Source organism: Myiozetetes cayanensis, unplaced genomic scaffold (assembly GCF_022539395.1).
Source record: "Myiozetetes cayanensis isolate MyiCay16 unplaced genomic scaffold, myiCay2020 scf24, whole genome shotgun sequence".
In the NCBI taxonomy this organism is placed as follows: Eukaryota; Metazoa; Chordata; class Aves; order Passeriformes; family Tyrannidae; genus Myiozetetes; species Myiozetetes cayanensis.
In genome coordinates this window covers 9,050,270-9,069,128 of record NW_026087456.1, presented here as the reverse complement: position 1 = coordinate 9,069,128, position 18,859 = coordinate 9,050,270, and the positions used below count along the sequence as shown (strand labels likewise).

Below are 18,859 nucleotides of genomic sequence, written 5' to 3'. Positions count from 1 at the left end.
TCACCCTGGGCTCCTGCAGCCCCCCCGAGGCTCTTGCACCCCCCGGTCCATCACCCTCCCGCCGCCCTCTCCCCGCGTCCCTTTTGGGGTGACACCGTTGCCGGTTTTTTTCTGTACACCCGGGAGTGGTGCGGACGGGGGAGCGGTGAGTCTCCCGCATTGGAGGAGGGGTCCCCCCCAAACACCCTCCGGAGGGGCAGCCTGGGGACCAGAGAGGCTGCGGGAGGCGTCCTTCATGACGGGGAGCTCCGGGCGAATGTTGGAGGGGTCCTTCCCTCCTAACCGGCTGGAAAACAAGTTCAGCGCGGCGTGGCCGGGCCGGGATGAGGCCGAGGGGGTGCTGGGGGGTCGGCCCCGGGGATATCGTACCCCGATCAGGAATGCTCCGGCTCGCTGGCTGCGTGAGCTCGGACGCCGATGCACCGTGTAACGCATGTCGCCTTGCCGCGCCCCCGTTTTTTCCCTCGGCCTCTTTATCTTTCAATTGCAAAGCAATTAAAGGTCTGTACGAATCTGCGAGCATCCCTCCCCGCGGGGCCCTCTGATGCCCGCTGTATTGCCCTTTAGATGCCTCTTCCTTTTTTTGTTTTACAATTGTTGTATCAATATAATGCTTCCTTTCTTCCTCTGTCTCTATAGATACAGATATACAAGGCAAACCAAAGGTTTCGGCTGCTATTCAGTGCCTCCTCATTTGTCCCAGAGCTGTAACAGTGGTGCCCTTTCTCTTCTGGCTGCTTTTCCCTGCTTCTGGAGCAGCAGTTATGGGAGAAGCAGATGGCTACTGATTGGGTGAGCTTTGTGGCTTTAATACTGAATACTTTATGGAAAAGGACTTTATCATGCTTGGTTGGTCAGAGGAACAACGGGATGAGATTTATGACTAGAGAAAATAAATCTTTTTAAGTTTCAGGCTCCTTCACACAACCCACATCAAGTTGCTGTTGCAGAGCCAGCTCTGAAATCCTCCACATCTTTCTTTTTTCCCTCCCCTTGCCCCCCTCTGTCTGTCCTTTCACTGCTCTCCCCACCCCCTCTGCACCAGGGTTTAGCAAACCTTTGCAAACTTTAGGGACTATCACTCACTGGAGCATCCAAGGCCTTTATAGCCCCCAGGCAGCGCAGGAAAATGCCATCCCCAGGTGGGAAACATCCACCTGACAGTCGGATCAGCTTGGGCAGCCAGCTCCTGCCAAGACTTGACCATGTGTAACTCAGATGGCGGCCACCCAGGGTCCGGTAGGGAGTTGTGAGTGACATCCTCATAGACCTGACAGCAAGGAGGCCATGACACCACCAGAGAGACATCCAGGCCACAGCTCTTTGCCAGGCTCAGGTCTCCTGAAGGAAAGGGAACCTGGCACTCCCTGACACCACTGCACCCCACGCTGGGCAGTGCTGGGCCAGGGGCTGTGAGACTGTCCTGCCAGGGACAGCCCTCTGTAGCATCCCCCAACTTCAGCGTGTCCCCCATCAGCTTGTGGTTTCTATCTGGCCTCATGCCAAAGCATGACCGGGGGCCATGCAGTGGGGTGGGCTCTGCCCCAACATGGGATGCTAGTGGTGGCATACAGGGAGAGGAAGACCCAAGGATGTACAGAAGGCAGAAGCAGATGTCAGTCATGCAGGAATTCCCCTCTTTCATTTGTCTCCCTTTTTTATCCCTCGTAGCCTATCATGTCCTCCGTCAGGCTGTTAAACATTTGAAGGAAGTTGAAGCTAGGTGAAAGCTTTCCAGGTTTTAAACCTTGGTGCTGCTGTCAGGCCAAGTAAGGAGGAGAAGCAGAAAACTGAGAAAACCATTTTGAGATAGAAAGTCAGCAGTGATATGGGGCTATATATGAGCCATTTAACCAGCCACCTGTATTATATTCAATGGTCTGGGTTTTGGTCAGCTATAAAAAAATTTCTGTGACCCTTTGGATATACAAATTAATATTTCTCACTGGACTCTATGCTTGCTTGGAAGGAAATACAGGGGAAGTTTGAGCATCATCAGGGCTGAAGGAACAGCCAAGGTACCTGTGGTGTCTGAATAGTGAGAAAGCAGAGGGGGAAGGTATGTGGGGTCTCACTGGGGTTCCTGGGGACCAGGAGCATTTGCTCCTTGAGGTAAGCCATAACTGAATCTGATGTCTGACCCTTTTTAAGGATTTGTGGTTTTGTGGCATGGCAGTGACTTGACCTGAGAGTCCCGGGCACTGCATCAGTGAGGTGCGGCTGAAGGGTCAAAGGGAACAGGAAGGGACAGGGACCATAGGTGTGTTTGGGAGCTGAGCTGGAAACAGGACAGGACATTGCTGATGTGCATTGGCCCTGGTGAGGACCTGGTGGTAGGGACACAGGTGTCTGGTTGTGGGGCTGAGGATTCCCAGTGGGATCCATGTGCTGCTTGGCAGGATTACTGGTGAGAGAAGCACCGCTGCTCTGTATGCCGTGTGCTGGTCTGCAGTGTGGTGGTGATGCCGCTAGCACCCTGGAATAGGGCTTCCCCAGAAAAGGCACCATCCATGAGCCTGGTTGCATGCAGAAAGGATGGTTTGTCATTCAGCTGAGGCCCCCAATTTATTTCCACTACAGAGTCCTGTCTGTCTCCAGGGAAGGGAACCGTTCTGTCTGCGTTTCTCCAGGCACCAGGAAAGCTTGTGGCTCTGCATTTGGTTTCGAGTGGCTTTTCTATTCCGCCTGGTGTGGCTCCCCCTGGGACCACATCTGGCCCTTTCTCTGGCAGCAGTGGGCAGAGAGAGCAGCAAGGCAACTTGGGGCATCCCTTCATGCCTCCTCTCCATGGTCTCCTGGCATGGTGGGAGCAAGTGTGGCTGGGCTCATTCACTTCTGGGAACTTGCTTATTCTCTCAGTGATTTTATTTTACAGGTGACTTTATATCAGTCACCTGGGAGCTGACTCTCAGCTGTGTATGTGTCTCCTCATAGGAGTAAGCACACATCCGTAGGCCTGATGCATGTCACAGCTCAGGTAGCATTTCTCAAGGGATGCAGGAGTGTTTCTGAGCACAGGTGGAGCAGCCTCCTTGGCCCCTTTCCTCTCATCTTTCTGGGAGAAGGCCAGGGAGGAAAGAGAAGGTTGACACCGCTGAGGAGCAGGTGCTCTTTCCCTTGCAGCCATCCCCCCAGCCGGGGAGCAGCAGACCCTGGGCTGCCCCGCTGGGGCTGGATGCCGCGTGTCTGTGGGAATTAGGTTCACCAGCCTGACCCCTTCCGAGCCCGGTCCCGGTCCTGCCCGGGTGCTCCTGGGGCCTCCCCTTGCCCGGGAGCCGGTTGTGCCGTGCCGGTGCCGTTGCCAGGGGCTCGTCGGGGCTGGGGCTGTGCTTCTTGGGGGCCGAGAGCAGTGGGGAGCGGCAGGGCGCTGCCAGCTGCCGGGATCTGTGGAAGGCGGATGGAGCTCCTCAGTCCGGGTCGCCCTTAGCTCTCCGTGGGAGGTTTTTGGGAAGAATAAGCGGATAGAAAATGCATGGATGTACCGAGATAGGAGCGTGTGGCAGCCGGGAGGCGGCAGGCAGCAATCGCACGGCCCCACAGAGTGACACTGCACCCGCTGGCAGCGCGGCTGGGGCTGGATCAGGCCCGGCGCACCTGGACCGTGTCCCCCCCAAAACCCCGATGCGGCTTTTCAGTGAGGCCGGGGGAGCGCCGCCGGCACCGGGCTCTGTGGGGCGGCGGGCTTTGCGGATTTGCGGTGGGCGCTTCCAGCCGGAGGACCCCGCAGCAGAAACTCCAAAGGAAAGAGCTCATGTCCCTCTCAGTGCTGTTCTGCGGGGAGAGGGACGCCGTTCCTTGGGATCCACTTTTAGGGTGGCATCCGAGGCTAGCAAATGCTCAGAAATGCCAACGCGGTCCTTTCCCGTCACGGGGAATTTCGGTAGCTGAGATCATGCCGAAGCGATCGATTTCGAGATCGTTTATGTGCCGTGGTGTCTCTTAAAATTCTCGCAAATAAAAATAATGCTTAGATTTCCACCCCCCCCCCGCCACTAATGACAGTCATTCGGACAATTTATATCTCACAGTGAGAGCTGCAACCTTAAAAAAAAAAAAAAAAAAAAAAAGGAAAAAGCAAGGAAAAAACCCAAAACAAACAAACAAACAAACAAAAAAAAAACAACCACGCGTATTTGAAGCAGGAATTGAGTTTCAAATTTTTAGATTCCCATATTTTTAATGTTATGACAATCTCCGTTTTAGGAGACGCTGCGTTTTGTAGAATTAATAAGATAAATGTTGAAAGCATATTATATGCAGCCTTTAATCCTAATGCAAGGAAAATCGTAATTATGGGGAGGATAAGAGAATTTTAAAGCCAAACATCAGCCCACTCAATGATTGCAAACCCCGCTCCGTTCACCCCTGGAAAACGCTCTGTCTCTCCTTTTGTTTACTTTAAAGGAAGGCTTTAAATTATTATTTTTTTTAATTTGTTTTGTGCCTGAAATGACAGCGAAAAGGGAGGGACCGGTAAACACTTTTCCGTGCAGTGAATCTCTTATTTCGGCACAGAGCATCTGCAGATGCTTCTGCTCCCCGAATCTGTGTCGGTGAATGCGGGAGCCTCGCGTACGCGGGGGTGCGAGCCCGCGGCCGCCCCCACGCTCTGGAAGGGCGAGGAATGGGCGGGGGGCTGCCGCCGGGTGTCCCCCGCCCCGCTCCGGTGGGGACCGAGCTCCGGCGGGGAGTGCGGGATTGCCCGCTGCCTGGTCCCCGTACGCCGGGCCTCCGCCGAGCGCCGACAGCGCGGGAGGGCCGCTCCGCCGATCGGGGCACGGACATCCCCACCCGCCTCCGTCTTGCCGAGGAGTGCTTTTACTGCGTGTCTGAGATGCCCCTACACTGCAGGTGCGGGGACAAAGCGGACGGGCGCCGCTGGAATCCCGGCGCCGGGCGGAGCGGCCGTCGGACCCCTCCGTTCCCGGCCCCACACCCTCGCCGGGCTGGAGCGGAGCGGCGGCTCCAAACCCGCCCGCTGCCCCGGGCGAGAGTCGCTGGCGGGGCCGCACCCCTGTTGTCCATCCCCTTCCCCGCAGGTGCCCGGTGGCAGTGGGGCCAGGTGAGGGGCGGGCGGGCGGCGAGCGGGCAGCCCCGAAGGGGTTAACGGGAGGGACGTGGGCTGTCACGCGTCATTGGGCAGATTATGTGCAGCAAACAAAAAGTGTGTGTCTGCGTGCCAGCCCCTCACTGCACCGGGTCCGTCTGCACCGCACGCCTCCCGCTCCGCCGCCCGCCCTGCCCGGCCCGGCATGGAGCGGCGCTGAGAGCCTGGGGCAACCAGCCCGGAGCCGCCTTTGTGCCACTGTCGGGGCGAGGATTATCCCCACCGTCCCTGGTGAGTACCGGCGGAGGGGCCCCGCCGGCCCCCGCGCCTCGCCGCCCCGGAGCGGGAACAATGCCGGTGATGGCCGTGCTGCCGGCGGCCCTGCCCGGGGTGCGGGGCCCTGCTCGAGCTATGGAGCCCGGCGGCGGAGCCTCCAGGAGCGGCCCCGGCGCCGCCCGGCCCGGACAAAGGGCGGCCGGGGGAGACAGCGCCGTGGGGCCGGGGGCGGTCCGGGGAACCAGGGGGATGCGGCGCCGCGGGGACCCGTACGGGGCCCGCCGGCGCCGGGGGGAAAGTTCGGCGGGGGCCGTTTGGTGCCGGTGGTTTCGTTTGGTGAAATCAACCCTTCGGGGAAGGGATGCGCCGGGCAGCGGCGGAACGGAGAGGGCGGCGGGGAGACGGCCAGAGCGCCCTCTCCGCGGCCCTCGTTCTCGGGGAGGGCCCGGAACCCCCCGCCACCGCTGTGGGGGGCGAAGTTCCCGGGTAGCCAGGATCCGGTTTTACCCCGAAATCGGGGGGAGCGGCGGTTCGGTGGGGCCGTGTCCGGTGCGAGCGACGGTGGCCGTCAGCAGGCGCACCAGGAGGAGCACCGGTCTTTTCCCGAGCCTGCCCCAAATGACGGATTTCGATGGCAGATGGGGCGGGGGGAGGCAGCCGTGCGCTAATCGGGTCGGGAAGGGCGAGGGCACCGCAGCCGGGCGCGATGCTCCCTCCCCGGCCCCGCGCCCTGCCCGCTGTCCGCGCCCCGCCAGCTGCCCGCCGCCCGCATCCCTCCCCTCGTACCCCACGGCAACCGGGGCTCTCCCTGCACCATAAATAAGCGTGTCGAGGTAAAAATAATTACCTCTCCTTGCTGCTTTTAATTAAAGTCTCGGAGGGAAAGTGCTGGATTATGGTAATGAGCAGCCATACGTTCCCCTTGTCGCGCGGAGCAGGAGGTGAGCTGACAAGCAATCGGCGACAATGACAAGCCACTGGAACCCACCCGCTCCCCCGGCGCAGCACGCAGCCCGGTCCGGCTTCGGGGGTTACCGGAGATCCGCCGCCGCTCTGTGCCCGGCGCCTGCCCGGGACAGGACCCGGCCGGAGCCGGCTCCGCCGCGATCGCTGAAACAGTATATCATCGCGGCGGCGTTCCTGCACTTTGCCTCCGCTCGCAACTCCTTCTTTCTTTCTTTCTTTTCTTTTCTTTTTTTTTTTTTTTAGACCGGAGAAACTGCTCGCCTACCTTTTTTTTTTTTTTTTTTTTTTTTTTTGGGGGGGGGGTTGTTCTTGATTTTTTTTTATTTAAGAATTCAAGTTATTTTTAATTTGTTTTCCGGCGCATCCCGGTGTACCGCTGCGCGGGACTCGCCACGGTAACGGCTCTGCTGTGTCCCTCTCTCTGCCCACAGGGATGGAGGACGCCGGCGTCCAGCGGGGAATATGGGACGGGGACGCCAAGACGGTCCAGCAGTGTTTGACTGACATTTTCACCAGCGTTTACACCACCTGCGACATCCCGGAAAATGCCATTTTCGGCCCCTGCGTCCTGAGCCACACGTCCCTCTACGACAGCATCGCGTTTATCGCCCTCAAGTCCACCGATAAGCGCACCGTCCCCTACATATTCCGGGTAAGAGCCGCTCGTCTCCGGGTTCAGCCGCTTGCCACGTCGGCCGGTGCCCGAGAGCGTCCCCGTCGCGGAGAGCAGCTCGGCCGGGGGACCCCCCGCCGCCGGGAGGCTGTCCCCGAGGGCAGAGCCGTGCCACCGCCCCTCCTGCTGCTGCCCATCCCCATCCCGTCGGTCGGTCGGTCTGTCGGTCCGGTGGATTAACGCGGGGTTTCAGGTGGACACGTCGGCGGCGAACGGCTCGTCGGAGGGCCTGATGTGGCTGCGGCTGGTACAGTCGGCCCGGGAACGGGAGGAACAGAACCTGGAGGCCTACATCAAGAGCGGGCAGCTCTTCTACCGCTCTCTGCGCCGCATCGCTAAGGACGAAGAGCTGCTGGTGTGGTACGGGAAGGAGCTCACCGAGCTGCTGCTACTCGGTCCGGCCCGAGCCCCTGCCCGCACTAACGGTGAGTGCACCTCGCGGCAGCCCGCGGTCCAGGGAGGCAGGAGGGAGAGGGATCCCCGCCGCCGGGGCGTTCGGGGTCGATTGTCGGCTTCGGGGACCCCGCGCCTCTGTTCCCCGAACTCTCCGAGGATACTCCGTCAGCGGCCCCGGCTGACGGTGCTCCCTCCCGCCGCAGGCTCGCCGCCCTTTGCCTGCCCCGAGTGCAGCCAGCGCTTCCAGTTCGAGCTACCCTTCGCCGCACACCTCCGGTTCCGCTGCCCCAAGAGGCTGCACGGCCCCGACACCGGCCCCGCCGCCGAGGCCGCCGGCGGCAAGGACGTCGCCGGCAAGGAGCAGGAGTCCGGCAAGTTCGGGAAGCCCGGCGGGCCACCGCACCACCCCTTTCCCGGTCCCGACGGCGGCCCCACGGCCAGCACCAAGCCCTCTACGGACTTCCACAACCTGGCGCGGGAGCTGGAGAATTCCCGCGGCGGGCGCGGCGGGTCCCCGGGGCGGCCGGCGCTCCCCGAGGGCGGTCCCGAGGCGGCGGCCGGGAAGGCGAAGCGGCGGTTCCCCGATGAGGAGGATCGCGGGCCCGGCGCGGCGCGGGGCCGCTTCCCGGCGGAGCGGCCGGGGCTGCCGGCGGCGCCCAAGGAGGAACCGGGCTGCGCCCCGCAGCAGCAGTATCGTGCCACCGGCTCCTACTGCGGGCTGGAGGAGGGCGGCCGCCTCTTCGCGCCGCCCAGCCCGGAGACAGGGGAGGCCAAGCGCAGCGCCTTCGTGGAGGTGAAGAAGGCGGCCCGCGGCCCCGAGCCCGACGGCGGCCCCGAGGAAGGGCCGGAGCGCGGCTCCCCGGGGGCGGGCGGCGCGGAGCCGGGGCTATGTCCCCGCGGCGGCGCGGGGGGTCCGCTGGCCGCCCGCCTGGAAGGCGGCAGCCCGGCGCGGAGCAGCGCTTTCAGCACGGTGCCGCAGCTCGGGGCCGGCTCCGGCGGGCCCGGCGGCGGCGGGGCCGAGGAGCGGAAAAGCGCCTTCTCGCAGCCCTCCCGCTCCTTCCCCCACGTCCCGCCGCTGGTGCTGGGCCCGAAGCTCGGCGGGCTGGGCGAACCCTGTCCCGACGGTGCCCCCGCCGCCGCCCGCCTATACACCGCCGAGGCGCTGGCCGCCAAGCTGCCGGGTGGCGGGGAGGCGGCGGGCGGGGGCGGCGGCGGGGGGCTGCCCAAGCAGAGCCCCTTCCTCTACACCACGGCCTTCTGGCCCAAGAGCTCGGCGGCGGCGGCGGTGGCGGCGGCGGCGGCGGGGCCGCTGCAGCTGCAGCTGCCGTCGGCGCTGACACTGCTGCCGCCGTCGTTCACCTCGCTGTGCCTGCCGGCCCAGAACTGGTGCGCCAAGTGCAACGCGTCCTTCCGCATGACCTCGGACCTGGTATACCACATGCGCTCCCACCACAAGAAGGAATACGCTCTGGAGCCCCTCGTCAAGCGCCGCCGCGAGGAGAAGCTCAAGTGCCCCATCTGCAATGAGTCCTTCTGCGAGCGCCACCATCTCTCCCGCCACATGACCTCCCACAACTAGCGGGGACCCCCTCTGGCTTCGGGGACTCACCCGGGGCCCCCACCCTGGGACCCCCGCGCCGCCCGCCGCTCCGGCCCTTCCCCTTCGATGCACGCGTTTTCACTGTCTGGGGAGGAGGCGGGGAGGGCAGAGAGGGAGGAGGAGGAAGAAAAGAAGAAGAAAAAGAAGAAGAATAAAGAAGGTTAGGAAAAAAAAAAAAAAAAAGGAAAAAGCAAAACGAAAAGCACCGTGAAAAAGAGGAAAAAAAATCAAATGACTTAAAAATACATTTTTTAAAATGTCATATATTGCAACATATTGATGCATTTGTCATACGTTTCTACTTAAATTATTAAGCACTTATGGTTTAAATGTAATAATAACTGTATGTCAGGGTAAATTTTTATTTTGGATATGAAGCTAAGGGCAGGGGTGGCGCGGCAGGGCCGGCGGGCAGCAGGCCGGGGTCCTGCATGCACCGGGCGCTCCCCCTGCCCGGCCCCCCCACCCGCTCCCCTTCCCCCCGAGTGTCACTGGTGCCCGTGGAATGGAGTCTCGGTAGTTCCGTGTTATCTTCCCTTTCCCATTGGGTTTGTTTTTTTTCCTCGCCCCTCTGGAAAAGATTTATTAAACTTTATAGTTTATCCGGGTATGTTGGATGCTTTGACAATAAATGACTATTTTCTTCAAAGCCCTTGGACGTTAATTGGTTCCGGGGGGAGGGAAGGGGCAGTGGGGAGGGGTACGGCCCTGTGGCTGCGGGGTCGGAATTCGTCCCTCGACTGCGGCGCGCTGCGGGGAAGGGCGGAGATTCCAGACCGCGCTGCCTGTCCTCTCTGCTCTTCTTCCCCGCTCGCCTGCCTTCCTTTGGCCCCTCTGACATCCATCTTTCCTCTGTGCATCTTTGGTTTTGCCTGACGTTGCCTCCACCCTTTATTTCTCTCTTTCACCCTGTCCTTCCCTTCCTTTTCTCTTCCCGTCACGGTTTTGGTTTTCTTTAATTTGTTTCTTTTAGCTTGTCTTTCTTTTCTTTCAATTTTCTTTCTTTTTCTTTCAGATTTTCTGCGTTTTCTGTCCCATTCTCTCTTCCTCTCTTCCCTCTCTTTCCCATTTTCCCTTTTTTCCTTTTCCTTCCCAGCCCCTCTCAGCCCCCTGCTTTGCTCCACACCACCCACCTCACTCCTGCCAGGAGCCTTTATTGCTCCCCAACCTTTCCAGGTCTGTGGGTGGCCCCTGACTTGCAGGGTGAGCAGAGCCCCGGGGGGTGGGGTGACAGGGCCTAGAGGAGCCCCCAGCCTGGGGTGTCCTGGGGCAGGGAGTGCTTCAAGGGGCCAAGGGTGGGTCCTCTCTGCCCTGGTGCCTTATGGGCGTGATGGCACCACAGCCAGGGAAACACGGGAGGGCTCAGGAAAGGGGAACCCCTCTGGGCACAGTGGAACAGTCTGGTCCCATGGGCACCACCTGCAGTGGGTGCATCTGGTGTCAGCCCAGAAGGTTTTGGGGTGCACAGAAGGGCCCTGAGGGACACAGCAGACTGGGGAAACCCATTTCCACACACAAGCTGGCACCACCCTGGAGAGGGCAGAGGGTCACAGTGATGAGGCTGCACATGGCTTAATGGGTCACTGGCGGGGAAAATATCCCAAAGCCAGAGCTGTGCAAGGCTGAAGCCCCCGGCAGAGCGTGGGAGCTGCCCGCTGTCTTGCAAGGGGGTTGAGGGTACCACCGGCATCTGCTGCTGTGGGGTTTGGGGTTTTCATGGAGTACCTGGACCTGCCGCAAAGCCTTTACAGCTCCCAGGAAAGTGCCTGGAGCCTCAGGTAGGACGTGCTTACAACTCTGCACACTTGGTGAGTGTCTCTCCTGAGAAGCACTGACAGCCAGCACTGGCTGTCCTCACAGATGTGGGACGCGGCACGTCTGAGGAGTTTTAGGAGGGTCCCTGCCATGGACAGTCCACCTTCCCGGTGTTGCTGTTCCGTCCTTCAGCGCGCTGACCCCGGGACGGTACCGATAACCCCCAAACCACGCCATGTGCCGAAGAGACCCCCCGTCTGTCATTCCCTGTGACAGGAATACGCATGGCTCCACCTGCTGCCGTTAATTGCGGGGGCGACACACTAATTGCTCTCGGCAGCTTTCCTTAAAAGCGGTGCCACCGCTGCAGCTCCTCTTTCTAGGGAAAGCTTTTGGGGATTTCCGGGGATGTTGGGCCGTGGTCCCGGGGGATGCGGGGACGCTGCGGGGATGCCGGGGGCAGCCGAGGCAGGCGGGTACCGCCATCTAGTGGGGCCGCCGCGGGGCGAGCGGGGCCGGTCGGAATGCGCGGGGCCCCGGCGGGCTCCTTCGCGAGGATGATGCTCCGGACTCCTCTCCCGCGGCAGCTCTGCCTCCCCAGTAGCCCCGGGACGGCTTTGGGGCTGGGTCCTTCCTGCGCCCGGGGAGGCTCACAGGGGAGTGTAAATTATGCTCTCACCGGCTCCTACTGAGGTGAGTATCCTTCAGACCACGTATCCTCATCACAAAGGCCTTTTTCCGAGCTCCCAGGTCTGGTGTGGGGAGTGGTTCTCCGGGGAGCTGCCAACTCTGAGGCAGCCCGAGCCTGCATGAGTGCAAGTATGTGGCATTGCTCCGCAGCCTGCCGAGAGGGTGAATCCAGCCTGATATCGCTCTGGTAATGCTGTGGAATAAACCTTTCTGGGAGAGATAAAAACCCCAGTGATGCTGAAAGGCTGGTGTGTCTCCCCATGCGGCCTCTGGCTGGGACTGAGGCTGCGGCTGGTGCTGCTGGGGGCCGTGGGCAGTCAGGGCTGGATCCTCGGCCACCCCAGGGCTAGGGCTCCGCTGGCTAGTCTCATGTCTGCTCATGCTTTACCTTGCACATTTTCAAGTGGCAATTGAATAACACCAGCCTGATGTTGGGAGGGGGGAGTGCTCCTGGGCCTGTGCTCTGCAGCAGATCAAACAGGCTCAGAAGAGCCCTTCTCATCTTCAAAAGGGGAATTTTACACTTGAAACCCAGCTTATCCTCTTCATTTGCTGAGTTTTTTCTGTAACCGAGCCCTGAATAATTTAAGTAACATAACATCAGCATTAGGCTTCCAAAGCTGCTAGAGTGTGTGTGAGGGTTGCTACTGCCAAAGGCAGTTACACGCAATTACTCCAAGAAGTTGACTGTTACATCTACTTATTTATTTAGATTAAAGCTTCATGTTTGGTCTGGATTGGGGGTTTTCCCCTGACTTTTGCTACAGAAGCACCCGCACTATTTGAAATTGATGTGTTGTGCTAATGAATAGGTCCAAATGAAAACGTCTAAGGCTATACAGTTCAGGCCCAAAGCTCTGCTTGGGAGTTCTAAGGGTTTCATGGTGAAGATGAAAACATGCCATGTGCCACAGGGACTTGTCCGAGTCATTTCTCTGCAGCGCAGCCAGCTGGGCATCACTTTCATAGGCACGCAGAAGTCCCCAGAGGAGGGGGATGGCATCCTGCAGATAGGCAGGAGCTCCCACCTCAGATAGGGTATCCATCCCACAGCAGGAATAGCAGAGTGTAGTGCATGAGAGACCCCCAAGGGCTCTGCTGCCTCACTGCACCCCAAAAAGGATCGGGAACATGCAGCGCACTGGCGTTGCCTCCAACAGCAAGTATTGGGGACCAGTCTGGGCAAGCTCACTCAGCTGGTGTTGCCTGCTTGGTGGCCTCAGTAATGGCCATGCTCCTCAGGAGTTTGGGTTTTCTGGGAATTCTTCACTGAAGGGGAAAAACTGATCCAGAAGTGAGAGTGAGCAGAGGATGTGTGGCAGCAAGGGCAGCACCAGAAAGGCTGCTGGAAACTGTTGGTGTCAACCCATGGGTCAAAATTAGGGAGGCTGATCTTGCTAGTGAACCTCTGAGTATGGCAGTTTTGGGTGGGTATCTCTGCGTAGGATGTGCAGGTGCCTCCTTTCTGCTCCTGGGCTGTGCCCTGCTGTGCCCTCTCACTTCCAGTGTGGCAACTTTAAACATAGTCACATTCACCTTAACTTGCACTTGTTTATGGTCTGCTGACCCAGATGGAGAACAGAGGTTACCCTAGGATGATCCTCTGGCAGATGTAGCCTTTACACCAAGATGCCCAAGAGGAGATCCTGGTGCAGCAAGGTGGCCTGTGTGCCTCAGCTGAGCTGATACAGAAGGTCCAGCACAAACTCCACACGGGAGATTCAGAACCTCTGCAGGTCCTCATCCTGTTCATGGATCTGAATTCGGACTCAGCGTGTTCATGTAATTCAGGATGAGGTGGGTAAGTGGAAGTCATGGATTTTGCCAGGCCGACTGCTACAGCTCGGAGAAGTAAACAAGATTTGAGTGCCTTGACCCTGCTTCAGGTATGTGCATCTATATATAGGGCTGTCTAAATATACATGTCTATATATAATGCGTGTCCATATAGCTGTGTGGAGAGATATATATATATGTGCTGAGAAATGGTTTGAAATTGCAGCAATGCTGTGAGATCATCTCTGCTTGCACCAGGCAGAGCCAGGTGTCAGCCAGGCAGGATACGGCCCCTTAAGTGTGTGTCCCTCCCTGTTCCCCCAACCTTCAGCTTCCTCGGAATGCGAAGGTCACTCTGCAGCATGCCACCCGCTCTGCCTCCTTCCTGCTGAACCTGATCCCTGCGTGCACGGCCTGGCCAAGGCCACTGGCCAGAGCCACCCCTGGGGATGGCTGGGGAGTGGTTCCCAGGTGGGATTTAGGGGAGTACGCAGGTTGGCAGGAGCAGTGAGGGAACAGAGGTGCAGGCTGGGTGGGGTGCGTTTGGCCCGTGTTGGCTTTTGTAGACATGCGGTTTTCCCAGTGGCTTTGGGGGCCTCAAGCAGCCCGAGGAGCCAAGGAAAGCGGAATCCGCTCAGAGTTGTGCGGTGTGATGGATGGGCTGTCGCCGCGGGGTCCCCTCTTGCACCGTGGTGCTGAGTGGCAGAGTTGTCTTCGTAATTGGGAGGAAATACGGCTGCCAGAGCTGGGGGGCACCTGGCACGTGTGTGGGTCACCAGGCTCACAGCAGGAGGCCAGGGCTGTGTACTCCTGCCTGGGAACTGCAGCGGATGTTGTGCACAGACGATGGTCAGAGCTTCCCTACAGGCTGTGAGATGCTGTCAGGGGGTTCGTGATGGGGACTCCCACCCACTGCCCTGCAAGAGCTGCTCTCAAGGGCTGAGCACGGCTGTCCTGTCCCGGGTGGGATGGAGAGCAGCTTTGGCGGCTCAGGGGGCTGCCCTCAGCCCCACTCCCGAGTCCCCAGCCTGAGGCTGGGCTGGGTTGGGCGTGCAGCTGCCGTGTCACCCCCCGAACCCCGGGCGGGGGGCTGCAACTTGACCCTGTCCCCAGGGTCCCGCGGCCTCGTCCCGGCGAGGCGGACAAGTTAATTCTCAGATGGATGCGCCCCCGATCACCGCATCTGCCGCTCGTACTGGGCAGGGGGGGCTGGCGGGGTCGGGCACAGGTGCGGAGCCGCCGCCCGGTTATAAATAGCGGGGAGGGGCGGCCTGGCTCCCCCCCCGTGCCCAGTTCCCCCGCCGGGCCTCGGAACGGAGCGGGATGCGGCGCCCTCCCTCCTCCCGCCCGCCGGCATCATGAGCCCGTCCTTCCTCCTTCTCCTCCTCCTCCTCGCCCTGCCCGCCCGCGCCCGGCGGCAGCAGGTGCCCGGCGGGGCGCAGCGGGGCCGCAACGCCCCTGCGCCTTCCTCCTCCTCCTCTTTCTCTTCCTCCTCCTCCTCCCTGGAGGCGGCGGCGGGGCCGAGCCGCTTCCCGCGGAGCCGCCCGGAGCGGCGGCGGGGCCGCCTGTACTGCCGAGTGGGCATCGGCTTCCACCTCCAGCTGCACCCCGACGGCCGTGTGGACGGCGCCCATGACGCGAGTCCGCTCAGTGAGTGGGGAACCGGAGGGCTGGGGGGCTGCCGGGGCGGGGGCAGCGGGGCTGAGCAGACTCATCCTCATCCCCATCCCTGCAGTGTCCCCAGCTCCAAGGAGGTGACAGAGTCCCTCGTGGCCGCCACCCTCGCCTGGAGTGAGCTGCAGCCCTGGCGGCCTCGGGAAGGGGGTGCTGGGGTGGCTGTGCTCTTTGGGCTCCGTGGGAGCTGCCTGGCTCGCTTTGGGAAGCACCACCTGGGGGTTCAACCGCCTCGAGGAAGTGAGTCTGTGGGGATAGTGTGAGGGAGTGAGGTCTGCACTCCCACCATAGCCCCTTGTCAGACACCTGGGGAGAGGATGCTCTCCCTTTTCTGTCCTTTTCCTGTGGAACTTTCCCATCCTTCCCACTGCATTCTCATTCTCCCAGCACAGCAATAGGATATATTCCATTTAAAAATAGGATTGAGGCTGAGGTTCCCGAGAGAAAGCTGTGCTAACTCATGGTTTATCCTGTTAGAGGGAATGAAACGGCAGGTGGGGATGAAAAGTCCCTTAAAGAGCCTGAGGGCTTGGGCCCGAGGTGACCCTGGCAGCATACGAGGCTCAGTTGTTGGGAGCGCTCACAGAGCAGCCACCACATCTTCCCTGAATACCGAAGTATTCGGGCCCCAGTCTGTGCTGAGGCCCCACGAGGGAGGGCAGCCCCTGGCCAGGGATGCTGGAAGCCTCGGAACTCTGCTCGGGGCTTTATGGGCGCTGCAGGCACATGGCCTGGAGGGGTTTAGGGGAAGGATGGGCAAAGAGGGCATCCATTCCAGGACTGTTTTGAGAGACTTGAGTTTGGAAGGACTGGCAGAGGTTTGGTGCCACAGCTGTCTTGCAGGGACCTGGATTATGCGATATTCCTTCCTCCTTAACCTGACATTTTTTCCCCATAAAAGCCACGGTGGCACCAGCTCTGCATTTCAGAGTGGAGCCAGCCCTGGCTGGGAAAACATTCTGGTGAGAGGAGCTGTGCTGGGGTTTCAGGCTGAGGAACTGTCCCTCATGGGGAAGCAGTTGGCTTTTGGCAAGCAAACCCCAGCTTTGGCCCCTGGGAAATGGGGCTTGACCCCAGGCAACCCCAATAACCAGGAGTATGTCTGCCAGCCAGCAGGGCCACCCCCCAAATGGCAGCAGGTTTTGGGGTGCCCTTGAGGACAGGCATGTGCTGGAGAAGGTACTTACCTTGCTGCACTGGGGCTGCACAGACCTGCGGCTTTTGGCCTAGGGCACATTGGGCAAGGAGAGGTGGCCCACCAGCCCTGAAAAGTGCCTCCGAGGCCCTTGGTGCTGGGGCCTGGGTGCCTAGGGAGCTGTGCTTCCTCAAAATAAACACGGGAAGTGGTGATCCGATACCCGGCCTCGGGGATTTAGTGTGGCTTCAAGTTTGCTCCTGGCATGTTAATCCCATGGCCCTTTGGGGGCCAGGCAAGATGTTTCATGGGGTCCCTCCTCCAGGCCTGGGGCCACCAACCCCCTGGGGCTGCAGCCGGGCAGCAATGGTGCTTCCCCAGGGCGGGAAGGGCGTGTTGAGGATGTGGTGCCGATCCTGGCTAGAAGGGTTTGGGGGGAGGCCTGACCCTCTGCTCCGGGAACCGCACACCGCATGGGAAGGTGACGTGTCGGTGCTGTTACTGAGGGATGCTCGCCGGTTGCAGCCCTTCTGTCAGCTGAGTTGCAGGGAACACGCCTCCTTTTGGGGGCCAGAGCCCCATCATACTCAGAGAATTCCCATTTCTTCCATGGCTGGGCCACGCAGCAGCCCATTCCTCAAATCCTGCTGTGAGGGGTGGGCCTGAGGGAGCACCATCGGTACCTCTAGCCCAGGTGGACTGTGTGACAGCTTGACTTCCCGAGTCCGGCATGTGCAGGAGGAGGATGGGCAAGGCTGATCCTGGTAGGCTGGCATAGGCACAGGGGGCTTTTCCCACTCCCACTCTTGTGAGAGTTTTCCCCAGGGGTTCTGTCATAGTTCTGCCAAGAATTGTCCCTCAAAATGCAGCTTTTAAAAAAACCCAAGCCCCCACCACCACCCTGTATCCACCCTGAAGCAGATGGAGGTGGCTCTGCAGGGTGGAGGGATGGAGCTGGAGCTGTGTGGAGCCAGGGTGCTGAGGAGCAGGGATGTGGGAAAGGAAATGCAAACCTGTCGGACTGAGTTGTATTTGTTTTTTCTGTGTCACACCGATGTGAAAAGAACTGTGATTTATTTTGGGATTTCTGTCATCCTAGGTATTTTGGAAATATTTGCTGTGTCTCAGGGGATTGTAGGAATACGAGGACTTTTCAGCAACAAATTTTTAGCGATGTCAAAAAAAGGAAAACTCCATGCAAGTGTAAGTAACCCCCCTGCTTATCAGTACGTGTTGTTTATTTAAGAGCTTGCGACACCTCCTTGTGCCTGTGGCAGCGACGCTCCCGGGCAGGGCCCCACTGTGCTGACCCCCTTGGGCTGCTGGGATGGCTCCGTGCTGGGCGACATCGGCGCCGCGCGGACAGATAGGGGACAGGTGGAGCCGAAGGCCCCCGAGCCCACCTCCCTACTTACTGCATTTAACCGTGAAAAGCGCGCTTTTTTTTTGTGCAGTGGGGTATTTGCATCAGTGGTGCCTGTTCTTTGAGCACGGCTGGGTTATTTTTAGCCACTTCTGCAGCAGATCGCGCAGACGGCTTTAGCCAAATGTCTCCCAGAGAGCAGCACGCGCAGCGCCGGCAGCCCCTGGGCTCTCCCTGGCTTTGCCCTCGGGGACAGATAATCCCAGCAAGAGCTCAGGCAGGTGAGGTCCAGCTTTGTGCAGGTGTCTTACAGCTAGAGTGGGAAAATCCCAGTCACTTGTCTCTGTAGGCTGTTTCCTGGGGTTTCCTGCAGGTCTGATTGCCCTTTTCCCAAGCCCTTTGCATTGAATGAGTCCATAAGCTGATTTTACTGCTTGTTGCAACCTCAGGATATTGCTGCCCAGTACCTTGTTGTTAGTTCCAGAGATCGCTTAAACAAATGACATGAATTCCTCTGCTTACACGGAAGTCACTGCCTTTTAAGGGTGTGTGTGCATTCACCACCACAAGAAGGGCGCTTTGAAGGCAGCATGTTGTCCCCCAGGCTGGTTCCCAGGGAGTCTGGACAAGGCTGACAGACGTGGAGAGGGAAAAGCCAGTTGCCCACCCCACGGTTCCAAGCCAAACCTCCTGGTCATGGAGTGGCTGTCACTGATGTGCTCATGCTGCCTGAGCCCACAGATCACTCCCAGGGAGATTTATGAACTCCCCTCCCTCTCCCTTAAGTCTTACTGGAGTGTTGCTCCTGAAACCTAATGATGCTTAAAGGGTTGAGCACACAGCTGCTTATTTTAGGAAATAGAACATGAGCAGGAACAGTGTCCAGGGGAAAAGGGGTTGAGGAAAACCTGAGGTGAGGCAATGGGGCAGGAAAGGGGGATAGAGGAGGAGGAGATGTGAAGGATGGAGAGGAGAAGGAAGCAGGTGGAGTGGACCCTCCAGAGCCTTCCCTCCAGGCTTACCATGGGCCTCTTATCCAAGCTGAAGCTTTGATTTATGCCCTGGCATAGGCAGAAATTAAATCAAACCTCGGTGCATGGTCAGTTGTGGACACACAAAGGGCAGGACCAGAGAGGGACATCAGCCACGGGGGTCAGGGTGGGGGGTGAGGACACACGATGCCCCGCTCGGATGAAAGCTGTGAATTTGTAGAAACTTGACCCAAATGTCTAAAGATGGTTGGACTAAACAACACCGATAATGCAAACCCGGCATCTGCTGTTCTTTCCTGTCCTGGCAGGATGAAGGTATTTCATGGCCTAATGAGTTCTGAGCAGTACAAAGTGTGTCCTGCGCCCGTCACTCAGGGCAGCACTTTGATATGGGAGTCAGGCCAGGGACTTTACACTGAACCACAGACAAAAGTCATTCCTGCAGGAATTTGTGCTTTATTGAAACCCACTGTTGGGCCCAGCTCCATCCCAGCTCGGTGCTTTACAGATGCCCTC

At 59.4% G+C, this 18,859-nt stretch overlaps 2 protein-coding genes across 5 annotated transcripts; both read left to right on the top strand.

The window, feature by feature from the left end:
- Positions 1-4,529: 4,529 nt before the first annotated feature.
- PRDM8 (PR/SET domain 8) lies at positions 4,530-9,342 on the top strand. Of its 4 annotated transcripts, none has more exons than XM_050320629.1 (4): positions 4,530-4,851; positions 6,721-6,941; positions 7,156-7,387; positions 7,562-9,342. In XM_050320629.1, exons 2-4 carry the CDS (start codon positions 6,723-6,725, stop codon positions 8,935-8,937), a joined length of 1,827 nt encoding a protein of 608 aa, XP_050176586.1. In that variant the 5' UTR covers positions 4,530-4,851; positions 6,721-6,722; the 3' UTR covers positions 8,938-9,342. The 4 variants fall into 4 exon arrangements, with proteins under 4 accessions (XP_050176586.1, XP_050176587.1, XP_050176589.1 ...); XM_050320630.1 differs by lacking the exon at positions 4,530-4,851 and adding an exon at positions 4,881-5,338; XM_050320632.1 differs by lacking the exon at positions 4,530-4,851 and adding an exon at positions 5,666-6,156.
- A 3,958-nt stretch (positions 9,343-13,300) lies between these two features.
- On the top strand, positions 13,301-18,851 carry FGF5 (fibroblast growth factor 5). Its single transcript, XM_050320689.1, has 2 exons — positions 13,301-14,829; positions 17,088-18,851. The coding sequence occupies exons 1-2, from the start codon at positions 14,538-14,540 to the stop codon at positions 17,231-17,233; spliced, it is 438 nt and encodes a 145-aa protein (XP_050176646.1). The 5' UTR covers positions 13,301-14,537; the 3' UTR covers positions 17,234-18,851.
- Positions 18,852-18,859: the final 8 nt, after the last annotated feature.

Coding starts and splice junctions, on each gene's coding strand:
- PRDM8 (XM_050320629.1), top strand. CDS start 6,723: ATGGAGGACGCCGGCGTCCAGCGGGGAATATGGGACGGGGACGCCAAG. Junction 6,942..7,155: donor CCGTCCCCTACATATTCCGG/GTAAGAGCCGCT, acceptor GCGGGGTTTCAG/GTGGACACGTCGGCGGCGAA. Junction 7,388..7,561: donor AGCCCCTGCCCGCACTAACG/GTGAGTGCACCT, acceptor CTCCCGCCGCAG/GCTCGCCGCCCTTTGCCTGC.
- FGF5 (XM_050320689.1), top strand. CDS start 14,538: ATGAGCCCGTCCTTCCTCCTTCTCCTCCTCCTCCTCGCCCTGCCCGCC. Junction 14,830..17,087: donor CCATGACGCGAGTCCGCTCA/GTGAGTGGGGAA, acceptor CTGTCATCCTAG/GTATTTTGGAAATATTTGCT.